This window comes from Cloeon dipterum, chromosome X (assembly GCF_949628265.1).
Source record: "Cloeon dipterum chromosome X, ieCloDipt1.1, whole genome shotgun sequence".
Taxonomy (NCBI): Eukaryota; Metazoa; Arthropoda; class Insecta; order Ephemeroptera; family Baetidae; genus Cloeon; species Cloeon dipterum.
This window is the reverse complement of record NC_088790.1, coordinates 17,520,803-17,542,244: the sequence shown is the minus strand read 5'-3', so window position 1 is coordinate 17,542,244 and position 21,442 is coordinate 17,520,803. Positions and strand designations below refer to the sequence as shown.

At 38.5% G+C, this 21,442-nt stretch overlaps 2 protein-coding genes across 3 annotated transcripts in view; both read left to right on the top strand.

The window, feature by feature from the left end:
• Positions 1–371: 371 nt before the first annotated feature.
• Positions 372–2,266, top strand: LOC135944866 (uncharacterized). Its single transcript, XM_065492067.1, has 7 exons — positions 372–547; positions 884–1,020; positions 1,086–1,194; positions 1,249–1,393; positions 1,453–1,516; positions 1,571–1,725; positions 1,791–2,266. Exons 2-7 carry the CDS (start codon positions 907–909, stop codon positions 1,948–1,950), a joined length of 747 nt encoding a protein of 248 aa, XP_065348139.1. The 5' UTR covers positions 372–547; positions 884–906; the 3' UTR covers positions 1,951–2,266.
• A 3,029-nt stretch (positions 2,267–5,295) lies between these two features.
• The window catches only part of LOC135947208 (uncharacterized), a 44,176-nt gene continuing 28,029 nt past the window's right edge, over positions 5,296–21,442 (top strand). Inside the window, exon 1 of one of the 2 annotated variants that reach the window (XM_065495881.1) lies at positions 5,296–5,369. Coding sequence is in view for 1 of the 2 variants with exons in the window: in XM_065495880.1 (XP_065351952.1) it covers positions 5,655–5,693 (39 nt within the window). In the remaining variant the exon portion in view is untranslated. Of the gene's footprint in view, positions 5,370–5,449; positions 5,694–21,442 lie in introns of those variants that run through there. The other variant, XM_065495880.1, reaches the window with a different exon arrangement.

Below are 21,442 nucleotides of genomic sequence, written 5' to 3'. Positions count from 1 at the left end.
CAAATTCATCTGATGTCTGCGAGCGCCTGCGATTTTAAAGAGCAGGCAACTTGCACAACTTCTCTATAACAATAAGCAGAAGAAGATTTGAATAACTATTTATTTATATTATATGGAAATTTTTATCAAAAGGTACAGATAATATAAACTAAAAATGAACTCTAATTAGACATTTTAGAACAAAAACTATAATATCAGAGCGATATATTTTATAGAGATGATAGAGAATTAGAGAGAAGTAAAATGAAGAGATGGAATTTTGGTTATGCAATTACATCTGCGCATGCGTCAGATGTGAGACACTAGCCCGAGTGCCCCGGCCCCGACTGGGTCCAGGACCTAGGACAGTTCTCACGTCATCAGTCATGATGTGTCTTGTTACAACGTCAAGGTCAGGAAGTGTTTAGTCTCAGGTTTTCAACGGTTCACAACGCTGAACTCTGCAAGTCTGCATATTTATCTATCTACGCACCACCCACGCTCACGCCCTTGCACGCTCAGCACAGGGACAGACAGACAGTCGAGAAAAGAGGAGTACATAACATAGGTGAGACACCTGTCTCTGTCTAGTCTATCTCTAACTGGCACTCTGGCTAATGTATTGTCATATTGTAATATATTATAATTAATAATCAATTAATCATTGCCTTATAATACACAATCAATGAAATTGTTCCTAATTTACTGTGATGTATGTGTATGTATGATACACACACAAAAAGTTTCCTGGGGTACTTTAATTTAAATGCATTAGTTGTTCCATTTATCTTTTGTGTGTAATAGATATATATCTTCACATTATTTTCTCGTACATTCATACATTATGAATGTATAATTATGTATGAATTTAATCTAATGGTTTTTGCATGGTTCCTTTTTACAGACCACTCCACATCAGAAAGGGTGATGTCTGCGCGACAGCTGATGAACGAAAACATGTCGACCGACGCTGGGGATGACGCCCTTCAATGTGATCTGGGTGAACAACTCGATGTTCTCCAAAATCATGCTTTACAAAAGGTAATACTTCTTGTACATAGCTTCGGCTCTGGAACACTGTGCTCAAAAGATATTTCTAATAATAGCATGAGGAGTTCTTGGACAATCGTACAAAATTGCTGACGAAAGGAGAAGACTTGGAGAAAATCTGCAGTGAGATCAAAAATGCCAAGGCCAAAAATTCCCAGAGGAAAAGTGAGCAGCATAATTTTTCTTAAATGTAGCAAAATTAATTCAAATTGTTTTCAGTGCAGTTAGAAAAGGTGACATTCCAAAACACAGACTTGAAAAAGCTGGTGGTTGGTGAAGAATTTTCGATTTCAACCTTGAACGACAAGCAGAAGAGCATTGAAACCAAAATAAATGCTTCAAAGGCTGAATATCTGATTAAACTGTAAGAGACACAATGCATGCAACCTATTTAATCATGTCGCCATAAATATTTATTTTCAGTCGTGAATATGAGATGAGCATGGCGAAGAAAGCTGCTCAGTTTTCAATTGCTCCTCATGAATATGTAAGACATTAAATCTGAGGATGCTTAAAGTTTGATTGTATTATGCTCTCGCAGGGATTCAAGAAGGTGAGCGCTGAGGTGGACTCATTGTTGGTGAAAACATACAACTGTGCCACGAAGAAAGTGGCCGAAGCTGAGAATGCCAAAAACCGAGAGTTGTTCCGGCTTGCGGAAGTGAAGATTAAAGCTGCGCCAGTGTTGCAAGTTTTGTAAGTGATGAAGGATAAACTGAATTGAAAGCAATTATGTTTTAATGATTTTCCTCCATTTGTAGGAATCTTCTGAATAAGAAGAAGCTGACATGGGAACAGAGAAGGCTCTGCAAAGCGGTGAGTGATGTAGAAAAAGAAGTTGAAATGTTGCAGGCCCAGAAAAAACTGAATTTGAAGAAGTTGAGTGAGTTGGATTGGGTATATAGTTTTGACAGAATGTAAAAAATTTCAGTTTTTATTTTCCTAAATTAATTAATATGAAACTGATGCTGGTCCAGTTGCATTAATGTGTGTGATTAAATTGATTGATGCTGACAAGTGGCAGTATAGTTTTTGATATGGTAAAAACTTCATTTGCCAACCTTCATAATTATTCATGATATTGAACCAGTTATCATTTTTCGCAATTATATCGTTTCATCTGTCTTCAGTGTCATGAAATATAGCTTGCTCTCTCTATTAAAATGATTCATGTCTTGCTTTAGTAATGATAATAAATATGAATTAAATTTCATGCAACTGTTATGAATGAATAGTTTGAATTATATATTTATATATATGTTGCTGCCTCCATTTAAATTGGCCCTTGATTAAGCATTGATTAAACTGCTCTTTAGGAAATGAAGTTTAGGACATTACAAATTTCTCCCTCATTTTGCTCTTTTTCGCAACCTTTTGAAGACTCCTGCACTTAAAATTATTAGTTCTTCTGCACCAAGGCTTAAATAGGGAAAGCTATAACTCCTAGTTTTATGTCATAGAACATATTTCTGTGCGCAGCCTTATTTTCCACCACAATCACGATCCTGGTATGCGATGCGAAATGGAAAAGACTGCAGGCGCATTAGCTAAATTAATAATGACTTCGTTTTCCTAGGATATGTATATATTTATATTTCCGCAGAAGGTATAATATGTGTGTTATAAGGCATGGCAGCATCGTTGAAAAGGTCAACTTGATAAGGCGGAACCTTCTTTTTCCATTAATCATTCACTTTCCGCCTATCGATTCACAGCCGGCAAACTGTCAAGCAATAGTTTACCTTTGCATTCAGTACACAGTCATGTAGACGTCGACTGTTCTACGCCTTCAAAAATGCTAGGTTGAAAAATCAAAACATTTTTTCTTTTCCGGAATGAACTGCTGTTTCAATTAATGATAAATTGCTAAAAACTTGTTACTAAATGTAGCTGTTTCCTTATTTCTCGCTGCAATTTTTCCATTTTGAATCTTGCGTGATAGTACAAAATTTAAGTTTCCAAAGCTGGCTGTAGGCACTCTGAAAAATCGCTACCTGCTCGAGAATGAGTCAATTGATTTTGAAGTAGAGAAATCTATCTGAAAATTACACTACTGCCGTTCACTTTGCTCACTCAATTACTACAAAAAATTTCCCCCAGTTGATTTTAGTATTTTTTCAAATCTCAATTCAAGTGAAAAAGATTTCGTGTTTGTCAAGAAAATCGTTTGGTTCCATTAAATCACATTTAGACGCGTTCTCTCTGCATGAAGTGTCATTCAAAACATTTTAAAAATCCTGCAACAATACTCATGACTACAGCGGAACTCGCATACATGAAAGCGTTACAATCGCACTCCATTAGCGCGATAAGACGAGAATCCATCTTTGCAAAGTGCTCTCTTGTCGTGTGCGAAAAGCATTTTCGCCACAAATTAAAATAATGGCGCAATTCGCCCGCGGCTGCATCGCTCAGGCACGTGCACGTCATTTAGCCGAATATTCTTCGTCGCTACTCCACACTCGTCGAGAGCATAATTTGCATGAGAATAGCGTCTTCTCGGCGACGCTGCACTGATTGCCTATCTGCATCTCATCTTCTCGCACCACCAGGCTTTTCTATCCCCCGCTGAGCACAACTAAACTGTCATTTTTTCTGAAATAAATCAAGACATAATATCGTTATTAGCGAATCTCTAACCTTTCTCTGTGATATATACTTACAATTACTTTATCCAATATATTGCTTTGCTTGATTTAATTTAACCATTTCAATAACATTACTGCCTTTGGTGATATTATGATAAATTTGAAATAATTCACGAATTGATTGATTCCATTGAATTATACACACTTTCAGCATTTCCTTTTTACGCAAAAACTTAAATAAAAATGATATTTATGCTGCAAGGCTATTTTGTTTTGCAAATACTGCTGGGTACCAATTAATGGAACTGGAAAGAAGTGGATCCATTTTGACGCGTAACACAAAAGAGTTTGAATGCTTCGATGGCGCAAGAAAAGGTCACGTTTGTTTGCGTAGATACACTCTCGGTCTAGTGGTCGGCCTTTTCCAATTAAGACAAAAACACGAGACTGAAAAAGAGAGGCGCTTTGCGTGTCGAGGCAGCTCGTCACGCCGCTGTTATTTTGCGGTCGGCTTCACCCTTGCAGCAAAAACGCAAGCTCTCTGCTCTCGCACAGGTTCCCTTTTTTTATTCCCATCTTCGCTTCGGAATTTTATATGGCCATTAACCACACAATTTTGTTTCAACAAACCTAAATTCAAGAAACTTCCACAGAGTTGAAAATTACTAAAAATGGTTGTCAACATAATGTTATATTTTAGCTTACAGCTGTGAAATTCGGGGATTATTTTGGTACACATCGTTTTTGTTTATTATAGAAGAGAGATTTTTAATATGTGTTCTAAAAAGTTTCAGGCCCTATTTATTTTTTCCGAAAAATAATGTCTCTTCATTGCTATTTTAGGTTGATACCTTAATATTATTTTCTTGGAGTGATTTATCGTTCTGTAGAGGTGTACATAAAATAATGGTTTCATGCAACCTAGCAGAAGTTGGTATAAAACGATATGAAACTTATTAAATTGTAATTTAATAACTACTTAATTTACTAATCTTACTTATTTTGACATTTATCCACCCTAACCTCAATATTGGAATAAGCGTTGAATGGAATGATTTTCGAGCGAGAGTATTATTAAAAACTGTCAAATTGTATTTTTTGCATGGTGTACGTGTTTTGACGAATAAGAAATCCTGAAGTTTTCCGGTCATCTCATGCTCTCTTAACGATTGGAAGTTTTAAAAGAAATATCAGTGTCCAAATTTCTTGCCTGTTCCAAAAAAATTAAATTTGAAATATATGTAAAGCAGAAAATATATTTAATCGGTCTATAATGTAAACCACCGTGATTTCTAATACCAAATCCAGGCTTCTTGTGCATAGAAATCGAAATTAAAATATTGATAATATTTTACTTCTTTAAAGCATGACAATTAAAAATTCCAGCAGATAAATTGTTCTGACGTCAATGGAAGAATGAAAATACCACAGGTGGTCACGGTTTTTAGACCCAACGTCAATTTTCACCGCCAGTATATTCAGTAATAGCGAAAAGCACTTTTCATCTGACGTGGGTCGATCATCTTTTCAAATTTACGAAATGGGCCAAATTGAAGGTGGTTTGTGTGTGTGCGTGCGTGCGGTTTTGAGGCACTGTGCAATGTGTATCGACCTTGGTGGCGCCGCTGGTGGCGCGAGGCGGCGCCGTGCGCGAGCCCTCACTCTCCGGCGAGGCTCGACGACGGCTCACTCTGCCACGGGCGGGCATCAAGTAGGCGTCGAGGAGGCTGTGCTCTACATTGTCACACGCACGTGAGTACGAACCCCGTGGAGCGCCTAATTGGCCCTTTTCCCCTCGCCCACACTCTGTTTAGCGCTGATTTGTTCGCTCGTCCGTCGATACGCGGTTAGTTGCGATATTTTTTTCCCTCTCGACCGCGCAGTTTGTCACTCGTGCCCGTGGGACGCGCTTTGCCCTTTGCGGAGCGTCAGAAATTTCACATTCAGCAATGTGTCGGTTGAGCGTCAGCATCCCACCACACCGTTTGTTTTTGTTGATGAACAAAACCTGCTCTGTTCCATTCTATTTATAAGCAAATGAGGCATACCTCCAAAGATATGCTCCGCATGCCGAAGGTAGGCACGAATTTTGAATTAACTTGGTGACATTAATCTATTTTCATGTCAACGCAGATTTTGGTTCTGCGTTTAACGCTTCAATAGATCTATTTTCAAATGTGGCATCTTCAAAGTTTGGCAAATATCCTTTCAATGAATCATAAATATATATTTATGTGCAATTTTCGATATCTCGCAGCGAATACGCGAAATCGCTCTCTCGCACGCGCTTAGAGTTGACAAAAGCCCATTCAGCATGGTATATTCGCACGTACCCACTATAGAGGAGTTCACGAATAGTTTCATCACTCGTGGCAGTGGCAAAAAGTTTGCACATACCAGTTCAAATAGAAAAGACGAACGTCTTTGTGCGCGGGAGCACATTGCGAAATTCCTGTGCGACGATATCCGACGAATTCCGTCGCGAATATATTCTGTCTAATTTTGAGCAGTGAGTAGGGACACGAAAAATCTAATTAACTGTCGCACGCTGCAGCTTTCGCGGGACAAAGCACATGACAATCGTCGAGATGTTATATAAATACGCGAGCTGGCAGATGAGAATTCCATTGAATACGCCGGTAGGAATTTCAATATAATGGTGACCTCCCGTGGATGAAACGGGAATAAAACACTTCAAACAAACTTTTTCAGCAAGCACAACATTCTCCATTATAAACAGCATCCAAAGCTTTGATTTATCTTCCCAAAGTTTGTTCAAAGCAATTAGTTTTCATGACAAATCGTTTGGGTCATGATTTAAATATATTATTTAGGCAACAAATCCGCCATTTTGGAAAATACAATCCCAAGACTCAGCTAGGGCTTCTGATTCTCATTCAAAATGTCGAAGTTTTATTAATCAAAGCTTAATTTTGATCCGCAACTTTTTATCTATCATTTTACAATTCTCTATTTGGATTGATGCGCTCACTCGCGAACATGGCGTTGCATACTGGGGAAAGTTTGGGTTTGGACGCAAAACGAGCTGGAAAAACCAGCCGAAGTAGTAAGAGTGATGGATAATTCATTTGACGCAAAGCGCAAGCAATAACGCGCATAACGGGCGTCGAGCGCATCTTGATGGCCTAATAAAACAGCGCAATTTTCTTCGCCGAGCGCTACGAAAAAGAGATATATTTTGCCACAGTAATAAAGCGTAGAGATAATAAAGAGACGCCTTCACACAACAGCATCAGTGCGATTTTCGGATGGGGGCGATCGCCGGAAAAGTGGAATGCGCATCAAACAAACGATAATCCAGCAGCATAAATAATATAGAAAAGGAAGGTTGCTGTTTCAGAAGAATAATGATCTGACGTTATGATGAAAGACGGCAAAGTGACACTTCGCGAAGCTGGATATCTACAGGGCAGGATGGGCTGCCAAAAACGCTTGCGCTGTCTCTTATACCATTTATTTTCTTCTATACGCCCATTATTTATCAGTTTATTAAATGAAGGTCTAGATTTTTAAGACATTTCAATTTTCTGTTGAGTGAAAAATCAATTTTATTTTATTTATTAGGATAAGAAACCGATTCTCCTTATTCTCCCTCAATTAATGGAAGTGGTTGAAAATTTACTTCAGGAATGATAGCTGATATAAATCATTCTATATTTAAGTAAATGAGTTCATTAAAAAATGATGATAATAAAACATTTTTTATTCAGGAATTTTAAAAAGTAATCTTTGAAAGAAACCAACAGTTTTTGTTTGTTTGAGCGTGAGAAGAAACGCGAATTTCTTGCGACTTATATTACTATACATTTCTTCATGCTTCCTTCCGAAAGAATAACGAGCTGTGCGTCCTTGGCGTTGGGGCGTTTCAGTCAAAAGTAAAAGGCGGAAATGTGTACATTTTCCTGTAAAAAGAAAAGATGAATCGAAGTCACGCGGCCGTTTCCTAAATGGGGATCTTTACGAGGGGGTATTTGCAAGGGCTTGGTAGTTGTTGGTTGATGGGCCGGCAATTATGCTCGCGTTGCGTCTCGTCTCTACGCAGGCGGAATAAGTAATCGCAAGGGCCGTTTCCACCCGACACGGTCTAAACCACATAAATCGTCGTCGAGCGCCTGCTCTGGCCATCTCGAGCGCTACAACCACCAGACAAATTAGCCTAATTTGATTTTTACTAACACGATTTTCACTAGACTGATGACAGGTAATTGTAAAAATTATGTCTCATATCATAACGCTTTATCAATTTTCTGTTGGAAAAATACGATATTTCGTACAATAGAAACTGTAAACTATTTTCTCGTGAAGTTGGAAGCTCTAGAGTTAACCAAGCTTGGTTATCGTGGCTAGACGAAAACAATATAGGCCTCAGAGAAAATGAATTCTTAGTACTGCGTGTTGTTACACCTACTCAAGCACTGTTTCATGCGAAGCGGGAATGCGAGCCTTGTGATGGGAGTGGAAATACTCAAGATACACTGGGTATGGACATTTTTATTGCATGTTGACAAATAATATAGAGCACACATTGCATCGCGCAAGGAAATTCATTTCGCTCAATTTTCCGTTTGTTTGTCTGTGTATGAGTGCTGCTACGCTATCAAGTTTGCCATTCCATCGCCCACGGCCACTCGACCAAAGCAATGTTATGTCACAGGTTGAGGATGACAATTTTTTCCTTCAAGTGAGGCGAATAACGTTTTTTATTTGATTGATATTTTCGTCCTGAATCAGACGTTTTATATCATGTTTCAATTTGGTTGCTACGTGAATACTTTCAAGTATTTTTTATTAATGTGTTAGGAAAAAACTTTTTGCTAGATTATAAAACACGAACTTTGATAAAAAAAGTAGATAGGATAGTTAGTTAATCCAATTGATAATAGTTATGCGGTTTACATTAATAACTTCTTAATTCGAAGCCAACTTTGAAGACAATTTTAGCTATTGCATGCTTTGCGCATTTCTTTTTGGGAGCTGCAGTTCATCTATACTATAGCCCGTTTGATTTGTTTTGCGTTCAGTTTCGGGCGTTAAAGCTTAGTATTATTTCCTCTTTATCTGCTCCCAAAATTTTACTTTTTCTACTTGAGCTAAGTGTAACTGTCGGAAATAAAAACAATTAACTTAACTGCATGAAAAGCATTAATTAACGTTGCAATCACTATATTTCTCTTGAAAAAGAAAAAGGAATGACATCATAAGATAATACCTGGGACAAATCAAATATTGGCCAATAATAACTAAATTTCCTTTTTATTAATTATATTCAGATAAATAATCGGCGTGGGGTTTGGAATTAAAATTAGTTTCATCTTGTTTTGTAAAAACTACTCACAAATAAATGTTCAGCGGCACGTAAAATTATGTGCATGTGATCCGTGCGATGTGGGCTGACTGGGTCATAGCCGGCACCATGCAAAGGGAATGTTTGATGGTGAGCCGGCCAATTGGATCTGGGAAAAGTTATTTTTCCGCCGCCCAGAGTGCATAGTCGCAGTTTTTGTGGTTTGGCTTAAAGCGAACACTTTGTGTTGGTCGGCTGGTCGAACGAACTGTGTTGCAAACAGTTTGTTGTCGGCTTTGTCTTGCGGTTTTGGCCTGAAATGCACTGAAACCTTATCACATTATGATGTGAGGAACGAGAAGCAGAAACTCGGTCACACTGCTTGCAAATTGCATAACGTTCGCAAGCTGCGCTCATTTCTAGGGAAAATTATCATTTATCATTTGATTGTAAATTTGATAGTCCATATGAGCTGAATGCATGCAAATAACAAATAATGTAGCACTCAACATCAGAATAATATCAAATATCATAAATGAATATATATACTGACGATAAATTACTGTGGTTGAATTATATTCAATTAACATTTATATCCATTGAATATCATAAATTAAATGGAAACAAAACTACAACAAAAATATCGTTATTCCTCTTTAAATAAAAGAAAACTGAAAAAAGAGCATTGCCACATTACTCCGGATCAAATTATAAACATTTTAATGCATAGATTTTTTTAAGTCCAAACTGAATGAGTTTTTCAGATTTTTTAAGGGTAAGGTTTTGGAGAGTGCTTTTCATAAAGTATAGTAATTTTTTAAAATCCAACTGAAAATGATTTAAATCTTTTCATGGTTCATTTTGAAACTCTGAACTAGATCAATACAAAACTTATATTTTTCGCACTGCCCGAGTTGTGTGATAAGTCGAATGAAAAATTCATTGCGAGTGTGTTGGCTGCGCGGTATTGGCCAATAAAAGAGACGGCCAAGGTACAATCGAAAGTGCCGCGGAATTAATAAACGCCAGCTGCCGCGATTCCGCCAGCGAAACACGTCCGCAAATGTAATAAAGAATGCGAGCCATTAATTCTGCAGTGGAAATAATTTACGGCGTGCACTAGATTGTGGATTGGGATTAGTTTAATGAAACGTGTCCTCGTTGCGATTCGCTTTGTTTGAACCTCGATTGGGTTTTAGTTAAACGTGTCACAGCAGCTCGTCGCAGCCACAAAATTAGCCTCCTGGGAGCTGCAGCGACGCCTAAGTTAGACAATCATAATTGAATTTCTTTCACCGACCTCCTCATATAATGTAGGAAGTTTTGCTCCTGTAACTTTGGTAGTAAAACTTAATAGACTAATTAATGCAAAAAGTCGCTTCGACAGGGCAACTTTCAATTAAATTGACATCACGCGACTAAAACACTTTCATTAATAATGGAGCTTTTATAGAAGGAAAAACGGAAATCCTTGCCTAAATAATTATTTATCGACTTTGATGTTATTTCATACGAGTTCAACCTTCATTTTGTCTACAAAGCCTTTTCCTTTTTTATTTGTTCCTGCGAAATTCAATCCTGGGGTAGAAAACAACACTGTGGCTTTTTAGCAAAAAAACCAGGCAGAATTCGTGATTATGCAACGCGCCAGTAACATGAGACGCGCAGGTTGCCTAACTTCGCTTTGCCGGATGCCTTTCCTCGTTTTCAATCAGCACACAACGAAACGTCACACTTCTCCGGATTCCATCCTTCACTTTCATCTCTTTCTCACTCACAAAATCTCTGTTCCGATTGAATAGGAACTGACTCGATTCGAATCGAGGCCCTTGACGGTGCTGTCGCCAAGGAGCACAAAATAAACACTTTTTCGCTGAATAAACAAGCGCTGAGTGTTGGATGACGATAATGCGAGCGAGTGCCAGTGAGAATGCAGATGTATGTGATGTGCCAATCTGGTGCTAAGTGGAGAAAATGCCGTTAGCATTTTTACGGCCACTGTCGGCAAACAGTTGCAAAAATGGCGGCAGATGCGTCGACGAACTGCTGAAAGCGAACAAAATTATCCTCGCGTGTTTGCCGAAGCGCAAAACAGACTTTTCTCTTGCCAAAGTTGCTGGAGGGACGAGATTTTCTAACTGTTTTCGACTTTGTTTATCCCTATAAGACCCCACGAGAGCCTTTCTTCCACTCACGTTTTATTTGGTAAAATTAATAACCAAAGCAAAATTATCGTTTCCATGCCAACATACTCACAAAATGACGTCGGTAGCGCGGAAATGTTTTGATTAAAAATTGAGAGCCCTTGTGATTTGCAGGGAACACAGAACTGTTTACCATGGGATAAACAAAAATATTCACGAAATTCTATTGCATGCGCAATACATTGAGCTAAAACAGAGAGTCGTGAATATGGAAATTCTAGCATTGCTGGCGAGTAATAAAAATAAGCTCATTTGAAGCACAATTTTATTTTTACATTTTATCCCAATAGATGAAAACGATCTGCAAAAATAAAAATTATCATAGATTATTATTTTTTATATTTTAATGTAACTCTATCGGGAATTAGGGGGTACGGGGGGAAAAGGAGAAGGATTTTGGTCACAAGGCACAAGGGTTTAGTAACGATCTGTTTGATCTGTTGATGAAGCCTGGAATTTAACGAACTTTAGATTCAGGGCACTAGCTTAATCTGTAAAAATGGTCACATTTGACGAAACTAAGAATATCTGGCCCTATTTTACGTTTACAAAATTTGGGAGTGCTCTCCCGATATTCCCAAATGTGAGGCATGGCCGACTTCATCAGTTGATTTGGGATAATTTGCCCTCCAATACTCCTTTTCTTTGTGCCATTGAATATCATAAATACATTAGACAGATAATCATAAACAATATCCTAAAAGTATACTATCTTTCCTTTCCTTGAAAATAATTTATAACCACTTGTCTAGATGAAACAACTATTCAGTAATTATTCAACGTATAATTTATTACTGGTGCACTCTTGCGTGAAACGGTAACGGATTGCTGTTTTTCTGTCATTCGCATCATTGTAGTTAAACAGGAGCGTGCTGCAGGAGCAGAAGGGAGTGAGTAAGCAGTGCCTTTTGCTGTAGCTTGCTTGATTGCTCGGAGCGAATTACAAAATTACTCAGCCAGAGTCTCTTTGTATGCGAAACGCCCGCGTCGCTCTTCTGTTCTCAGCCGAGATACTATTGAAACGCTCACTAACGCGCTCTCAATTATGCCGTTTCTCGCAGCACTGCCAACTAATTTCCGTGCCGCGTTATGGATGTCAGTGTTTCCAACGTCTTGATCGTGATTTTAAGAAAATCGTTGCTGAACAGCATGAGAGGATGATCAAAGTTCGCACCCGTGACAACTCAAAAGCAGGCTCCTTAATACATATTCTTGCGCGACATGAAATTTATCGTGAATAATGACAGTGACGAATGTTCGTGCATCATTATCGTCATGTTTGAAAAAGGAAAATTCACATAACATTTGCGTAGGATTATTGTCTAATATTGTAATATTTCATATCGTTATTATACACGCTCAAAGCTATATTATGCAGATCATTACTGTCATAAGATATTTAACTCTTATTGTGTATTATGCAGATTATGTATTTCCAGACAGAGGTTTTTGGATATTCTAAATTTTCTAAATGAGTGCAGCTGGACATTTTCAATGACCACTAAATCCGAATTCTCTGCAGCTAATACTTAGGTATGATATTTGATTTGGAGATAAAGGGCTATTGATGAGCCTACGGAGCCGAAAAACCGCTGCACACTACGAGAGAAAGTATGGATTGGAAGTTTTCACCTCAATTTTCACTATTAGCCACCGCTTTGTTGTCAAATCCGGCCAAATCTGCACAGAGTAGAGCCGTTTCGCTCACAGTTTCAAAAAAATCTTTGGAATTGCAAATAATTTAATGGGGAGATAGTATCAGTATCAGTTGTATCTAAAGCAATGAATTCACCATTTGCAAATCTGCAAGAAGTGAGATAAATTTTCAGCTCTAAACAAAAAAAAATACTAACTTAAATTTTATCTCGGTCCTGAATTATTGCGACATATTGGTGTTGAGCATTTGAACGATTTATTTTTTATTTTTCCTTGGAAACCAATCAGTTTGAACACCCAGAACTGACACAAAGTGGCGCGGAAAGTCTTACAACACAATCAAGCTAAAAAGAAAGAAAAGCAATTTCGCAACAGTCGGGCAGACAAACGGTAATTTATCAGTGCGTTCTGTGCTCGGCAAAGTGTCAATAGATCGTAGCTCGTTTGCCGGCGGCGGCGCAAATCTTTGGCTTCAGCAGCACGTCGGAAAAGTGACACTTGGTGCAGAAAGACAGACGCGGGCTTTATTGCAGCATTCTGTTGTGTTAACAAAGCTGCTGCTCGACGAATGGTGTGCATTATTTTCCGTACACACACTCACTTGCTGCGCGCGACCTGCTCGAATGTAAGAGACGCTACATCAAGACCTGTGTGCTCTCGTTGCCTTGTAAAATATGTATGTGTCCACGAGTGAAGAGAAACATGTTTCATTGTGCAACTGAAGGCTGCAAGTCTTAATTGAAACGGACGCGCGCGCCTGACGAGCGCATTAATTAATGCTCGGCAGTGTTTTCCGTCCAATGGTATAATAATATATTGTTTGTTTGCCTCACGGGAAAATGGAAATGGAAACCAGCTAGACTAATGATTTCTAGTGTTTCCCCCATTAAATTCTGCTTGGCATTTACGATATAAATAGAAATAAAGTACTCAGGTGTTGCAATGTTAACGCTCCGATTCACTGAATTTTATGTAAATTGGAAATCTAGAGGACAACATGAATCCATCATTAGTTTCAAAATCGATTTTTATTATGGTTCTGCGTGGCTATTTCCCCATACATTGCCTTATCCAGAGATATAAATGGAAATAAGAACATGGTAATTAAAAGAGAGGCGAGAGACTGTCGTGACAAACTTTGGCCTGCCACTGACCTGGTAGGCGCCATGATCAGGCGCCTGGACCGACAAGTCACCGCTTAATGTACCAAACTTTAGCATTGCTCGTCTCGCACTTTTAAATGCAATGCCAATTCTATACATTAAACGGCTTTTGACTTGTCGGTACGGGCGCCTGGTCATGGCACCTCTCAGGTCAGTAACAGGCCAAAGAGTGTCACGACAGAGACGTTGGTTCAATATTTCCTTTTAAAAAATTATTTAAAAGCACTGAAGTTTTCGTTGAGACACTCATTCGGTGGGAGATCATTCCACAGGCGGTAGCATTGAACTTGAAAGCAGTTTTCGGGCACTTCAACACTTACAAATAGGGCGAGCAGTTTCATTCGATGCGCTCTTTTCCTGCCAAACAGATTAACATCGTACATTGTGGTTACTAGAGGGCTCAAATCAGGTAGACTATTTTTGTACAGAATTGTATGTGTTTGCACTAACACATGCAGATTTCTCCAATCGACTACATTTAATATTTGACATTTATTAAAAAGAATAGTTTCATTATAATTCTGGGAGGAATACGATGAGTGAGGACGATGAAGCTTCTGAGAGCTAGCGTCAAATCTAATAAAACTACACATCGTTCAAGTCGTCAACATCTCCCCTTTACAGATAATTAAAGCAGCCTTGGGATGTCACCTTTTCCTCTTCCTATGACAAAAATATGCATCTTTTGTCTTTTCCAACCATTTAACGCAATGACTGAATGTTAATCCCCCTCAGGCCAATTAGTACTTATTATTTATTAATGTCAAGATCAATCAAATACTGTAAAAACATTGATCTGATATCGTTACGCTTATCTCTCGGAATGATATTAAAATATATATCTATAATCCAAAATGTTTGTACCTATTAATTGCATAATATTCTATAATTTTGCCACATATTTTTATTGACATAGTAAGATTTCATTTACTTACAACTCTCTCAAAAATCAATTATATTTATTTGTTTGATTTTAACCCTACAGCAGTTCTTTTCTTGCTTCCGTGTGTCTCAACTCATCTAGTTCTAGTTTTTCATTTTCTCTTTTCCAGCCAGCAAACAAAGGATGTAAGTAATTATCCCTTTTAACGGAACAACTAGAGCAAAAGTTAAGCGAGATATTTGCTCTAAGGCGCTTTTTATTAATTCGAAACTTCTTGTTGGCGAACTTTTAATTAAGACACCAGGATCGCGAATCAATGACACAGCCTTCTGCAGCAGACAGTGCGCACGAATTTTGTAAAGCAGTGAATAAGGTTCGCGGCTGAGTTCTTTTTATTGTCTGTTGAGGCGCTCTGGCTGCATCATTACCGCACCGATAATCAGCAAGTCGTGAAATCCAGGGCTTCTTGAGAAACAAAACAAGTGGCAGCTAGATAACGCGAAGCAGGTTTTCTGCAGCTGCCCCCCATCGGTCAAAATAAAGGCTTAACCGATGCTGCTTGCAAACTCCGCGTTTATATCGTCTAAATGAGCTCGACGATCGCAGCGTTAGGAAGCGAGCGACGGCGACGAGTCTTTGTCAGAATGGTATTATTGGATCCAAATATCACAAATAATTTAATTATCATGAAAACGAAATAAATATATGAATAAATACGAACGGCTATAGAAGTGAACATATTTGAAATTGTATTTAACTAAGGTAAATTATTTCGGACAGTTAATTTTTGTGTCACAGAGAGGGAGAGTGGCAGGTTTTCACAAGGTTTCGTCGTTTATTTTTCTTTATTTTTAATTAGTGCTCAGGAATGAGTACTAGAGAGAGACGAGCGTTTTCATCAGCCGCTGATTTAAAATCCTCTGTAGTTGATTCTGTGCTGTGAATTTTTTATACATGCGCTACATGCATATAAAGAGCTGATGAGGCCTGAGGTGCCGAAACAGCTGGACATAGTGTGGAAATGAGGAAATAATTTTTCTCTCAAAGTTTTCACAGAGAATGAGTTTTTATTATTAAAATTTAGCTCACCATGAGAATTTTTGATTATTATTTCTAAACGTTAAATTTATTCTGTGGATTAGAGGATAAACTCATCCCCTCGATCCCCTTGAAAAAAAAAGCAACGTGTTATGAGTGTAAAATTCATCAGCATTTGACTAATAATTTGGTATCTGTGAAAATTAATGTTTTTCAATCAACGCATTTTGCAGAGTGAGCTCCATCTTGATTAAGTAATTATTTTCCGCAGCTCTTTTGCTCCTTTTTCCTGACAGCCAATAACACTTAGTCGAACGGCATCTGTGTTTGCAATATTGCCAAGGGTCGGTTTAATGGCGAAAGGAGAGGCGCCGCGGCATGATTTATGAGCCTGCTCCAGTTTGATTTGTTTCCTTGCAAAGCAAACGGCTTTTTCGCAGGGTCGGTTGGGCCTTTGTCCGCTGCACAAATCCAACCCAGTGCAACGTGAGCGGAAAATCATTCTCGGCGCACTCGCTCGTGGGAATTGCCATCCATTTTCCGCCTTTGCGCATTCAGAGAGCACGGACGCAGCTGAAAACTCTGCGTTTCGAGTATAATGATGTGGGCTTAGCCAGCAGCTCTCAAAAGGAAAGACAATTATGCTCGCGTGCACGAAAGCGTAAAAATCCTCTATTTTTATTGAAAACGGATCGAATAGTGCGAAGAACAGCTTTTTATCTTTCCCCTTTCCACTCCGTTTAGCTTTCATAAATAAATTGGATTCGCAGCAGAATTTTCAGAATTTTAATAAACACATATAGTTAATTTCGCTACTTGGAGTTCGTAATTTAAAAATGCTAATCCGTAAAACAGTAAAGCCGCAATATTGCAAAGCCAAATATTGACGTAAGTTTTCACCTGCAAAGTAGCCCCGAGTCAGAATAATAAAGCACAAAAGGAGCGGCTCAAAGGCAGTTACGTAGCAAGAGGCATTTTCGTTTCCCAATTTTCATAACTCACTTGAGCTCACACTATATTCCCATTGAATCGATATTTTATGTATACCTTCACCCATCCATGAATCTCTCTCGCCTTCTTTTCAATAAAAATACATAAAATAACGGTTTGTGCGCGACGCACAAAAATCACACCGGCTGTTGGGTGGAATAAGAATTTTACGTGCTCTCTCATGAATGCATAAACGCTTTTAATATACGTGCGAGTAAAATCGATAACCTGCTTGAAATATTAAAACATTGTGCTGGAAAAAGTATAGAAAAATAATAATTTTTATCTTGCAGGCAAAATTCATGATTTAAATAGCAAACGCTGAGTGCTTTTTTGTGCACACCGTTTTAATGTTTCGACGCTTTCAAAACCAAAATGCAATATATACTGTCGGCAGGGTACATAAAAAATGTAGAGTGTTATAAAAAGAAACAAAGAGAATGAGAAGGGCTGAACATGCCATTTTTATTTCCATGAAGTACCGAATTTCTTATCAACGATGTGGAGTATAAATATTTATTTTTAAAAAAAAAACAAGATTACATATTAAGTAATCAAATTGATATTCGTCCTGGTCCCGGTAGAATTGCACAACTTTCAACAACCAAACGCGAATTTCCTTGATGCAAGAAAAGGTCAACAATCAATTCGACAATGAAAATTTGGGTGTTTGTTGAACGTTGCGCAGTTTTACCGGGACCAGGACGTATTGGTTTATTTTTTCAAAGCTTTAATTAATAATGTTTGGCAAAGTAAAATTTTCTTTACTGCCAGCAATCACGAAATAAGAAATTAAGATGATAGCTTGAAGTGACTCATTGATAGAAAGACTGCTATTTTTTCAATTCAATGCACAATGAAATTACAGCTTCTCGTGTAACGTTTGTACCTCTAATTTTAGTGGCGAGTTTTGTACATTCTCAGCAGTGGGCCTGTAGATGCGTGCAAAGTGGTCATTTAGATAAAGAACAATCTTACCAAACTGAGTGAGTCGTTACGTAACATGAGGCTGAGAACGTGACAAGGTTGAATTCAGACTTCTGACGCACTTATCGTTAGGCGCAATTCCTGTGAACGGCCGGCAGCGGAAAGAAGAGGAGTCGGCTTCCTTTCCAGCAAAAGCCTCCGACTCGCATTTGACATGCGAAATTGAAGCAGCTTTGGGCGCCATTGTACGTTTTGTTCGTCATCAGTGTCGTCAATTAGTCTTGCAGTGGCTGATTAATATGCAAGTCGCGCGTTTTCAAGGGGCCAGCTCTCTTTCAAGCGTCATGTCAGCACATCGAGCAGCATTACCGCCTCGTCGTGACTTAATTTGCAACACTTGACTAAGGCTGTAATCCACCTCTTGCGAGACACGAATATCTCATCAGTCATGTTTGCTAGGTCAGCGAATTTGATATTGAGCTCACACAGGTGACTTTTGAAAGTAAAATTACTCTTTCACGTGCCGGAGAATTAAAGTGGGAATTTTGAAAGTAGATGATATTAAATATATATGGTTTAGCAGTTTAAAAATAATTTTTTAAAGAAGAATATTTATTTGTTACCTTTGGAAGTCCAGCCAATTCCGAAGAATTAACGGCCGGTGCTTATACATAGCTGCACAAGGCAGCATAATTTAATACAGTCGTGTACACATTATCATGAGATTAATGCAGTATATGGTCGATAAGAGTTCAATTCAATTGTTTATCAGGCACTTTTTGATTTTTCGCTTAACATCACTTTTGTCTCTCAGATTTTTTAACTCACTCGGTAACGTGTTCCACAGTCTCGGCAAAATACATTCAGATGTTCTATTGAAATATTTGTTATCTAACATTGGTTCGACAACTGGAGCGGCAAGTAACAATCGTGTATTATACTGGTGCAATCTCTGATCACCAAAGTCACCATCAAAATATTTATCACACAATAAATAATAATAATAATTAATAATAACGGACGAGGGGTGGCTCTTAAGTCTGCGAAGAAGTCCGGCCGGGGGAGTGAAATCGAGTTCCAGCGCCAAATCTCCCTGACGAGTTGCTGGGGGCCAGCGTGGAAGAGCGTCAAGCCTTGGCTAACGCCCGGCTGCTCACCATGCTTCTAACTCAGCCAAGTCAACTTTGAGAAAACCAGCCCAAGCTGACATCGAAGTTCCTGGCTATCATTCTGATCAGTCGAACAGGCCTCGCGGCTCCTGGTGGATGGTGGCTACGTGGGACCAAGATTGCAGTGAGGACCGGCGCCCTGAACCCGCCTTCGGAGACGACCCCGGCTATTCTAATTTGTCCAGGCGCCAATTCCCGACTTGGCCTCTTTTGTAGGCCCGTCGGGTCTTGTGTATTATTGTTAACCCAGAATAAATACAGAATAATAATAATAATTATAGCAAACCACCAGAAAAACGGAGAATTGATTTTATATCCAAACGCAATTGACAATTATATTTTTGGTTTAAGACCTCCTGTGGCTCTTTATGAATTACAATTATTTATTATTCTTGTTCTTTACTGGCTAAAGTCAGTTTCCTTCCACTTTAATCTTCAGATTATATTAATAAGGTTTATCTTGGTTTCATACATTTTTTACTCATTTATACCTTTTGAATATTCATGTACTTAATTTCCTGCCAGATTTTCATCCAGATTGAAAATTATCATAATTTTCAAATACGATATTTTAAGCAGAATTTAAAAAAATAAAATTCATCACATCAAACCGAGAAATTTACCAAAAGAGAGAAAGAAAAATTGTTTCGTTCTTATTTATTGCTGTTTTACTTAACTCTTATATAATCTGTAATGAAAATAAATATAGTGTAAAATCAATGAAAAGTTTTCCTTAGTCTTTGAGTGCTCACCTTTACAAAGTTGCTCGCAGAATGTGTTGGTGCCCCGTGGGCATTGTACACACACTCTCTCTCTCTCTCACGACGCGGACGCCATGTGCAAGGAAAGCTTTTTGGCTTTACTTGCCTGCTGTTGCGTTGACTGCCGTTTTTAACAGATTACAAGCCTCTTCTTCTCTTCTCGCCCCGGCATTGTGTGGTGAAGAACGTCTTTCCATTAGCGATGGACACTCTTGCTGCGGAAACGGCTGGGACATATCTGCGGGGGTGGAGCAGCAACCCTTTCAACCCTCCCGAGATGCATCTTTCCAATCTATCATTTCCTTATAATCCTTATCGTGCCAACATTATTTATTCACTCACTTTGACGCCAAATGAAAATAAATTGTCTCATACTTGCTTTACTCGTTGAAAGTATTCTAGTATGAAATAAAGGTGAGCTCTATAAATTAATTATTCGAAAGACTTTCTTTATAAATTTTAATATAAGATTTTCAGCTGGGAATTAAATAAAGGTTGCGGTCGCAGCTCCAGAAAAGTCCTTTTTGGAGAAACAACTTCTTTAAACTCACTCAAAAGCCTCCACCGCAAATGTTTACCGCTTGGTGCCTTTAATGCGGCTCCAGAATAAATACTACATTTTGAAATATTTATGATCTCTAAAGAACAGTACAGAAAAATCTCTTTGAATAGAATGCGGCATTTCTGAGAAAAGAGAGTCTGATATTGCTTTGCAAAAAGCTTTTCGTTCCATTAAGCATGCACAACAGAATTTGAGTCGTGGTTCATGGATAACAAGAACAAGAGAGAGGCAGTCATGCCGAAAATAATCAGATGAAATGGCGCAGAAGTGATACTATCTCTGCTGACTGCGAATTCGCTTTCGTTCGGCAAGTCATTTCTCGGCTTGCAGGAGGAAAAAAGATCACAACTTTAATCGCGTGATAAGAAATAAAGGAAAAGACCCCAGTCAGGTCGGCCCGTCTCACTCAGTGTAATGAATCCGATCTACGGCGAACGCACCTTTCTGCCCAGATTCAATTTGATCCCTCGCTTGGTTTTTCAGGCTTTGGCCTTTTCTCAGCAGCTTGCGTTTGCTTGACCGGCTCATTTCCGTCGCCAGTCCCTCTAATGCAAGAGGAAATAATCACGGCCGCCGACGGTCTTGTGCACTTCCACTCTTACACTGCCGTTAATGCGCACTACCATATTAGGCCACGTTCGCACAAACGGCGCCAGGCAGGAAACGTGTTTGCGATTCGGAAGCAGACCCGAACATCATTTCCGTCAATGGTGAGCAATTTTCGATGCACCAAATCGAGTTTGGTCCATATATTTCAGTATGAAGTGTGTTTATCGGTTTTAACTTTCGAAAAAAACTCTGGTGAAAGGATTCTATTTCAGTCTTTAATAGTTACAAATTCGAAAGCCGCAGTGCTTTAAAAACAATATTTATTACCATGCAACGATTGATACTTCTGCAAATCGATTTGAAGCAAAGCGAATATTTGGACGATTTTGACTTATGTCTAGCGCAATATCACAAAAAGAGTTTTATTGAGCCTTTTTTTAAAGATTTTTGGAATACAATTTTTCGTATTTAAAATTTAAGTTATAAATTAGATTTAGGTCGCTGAACTGAAGAAAATTTCTTTTAATTTACGAGGTAGTTGATTCTACAGTCTTGGGTCTTAGTATAAAATGTGTTCAAAGTTTAGGAGACGTAAAGGAATACTCCTGCACAAAGGGA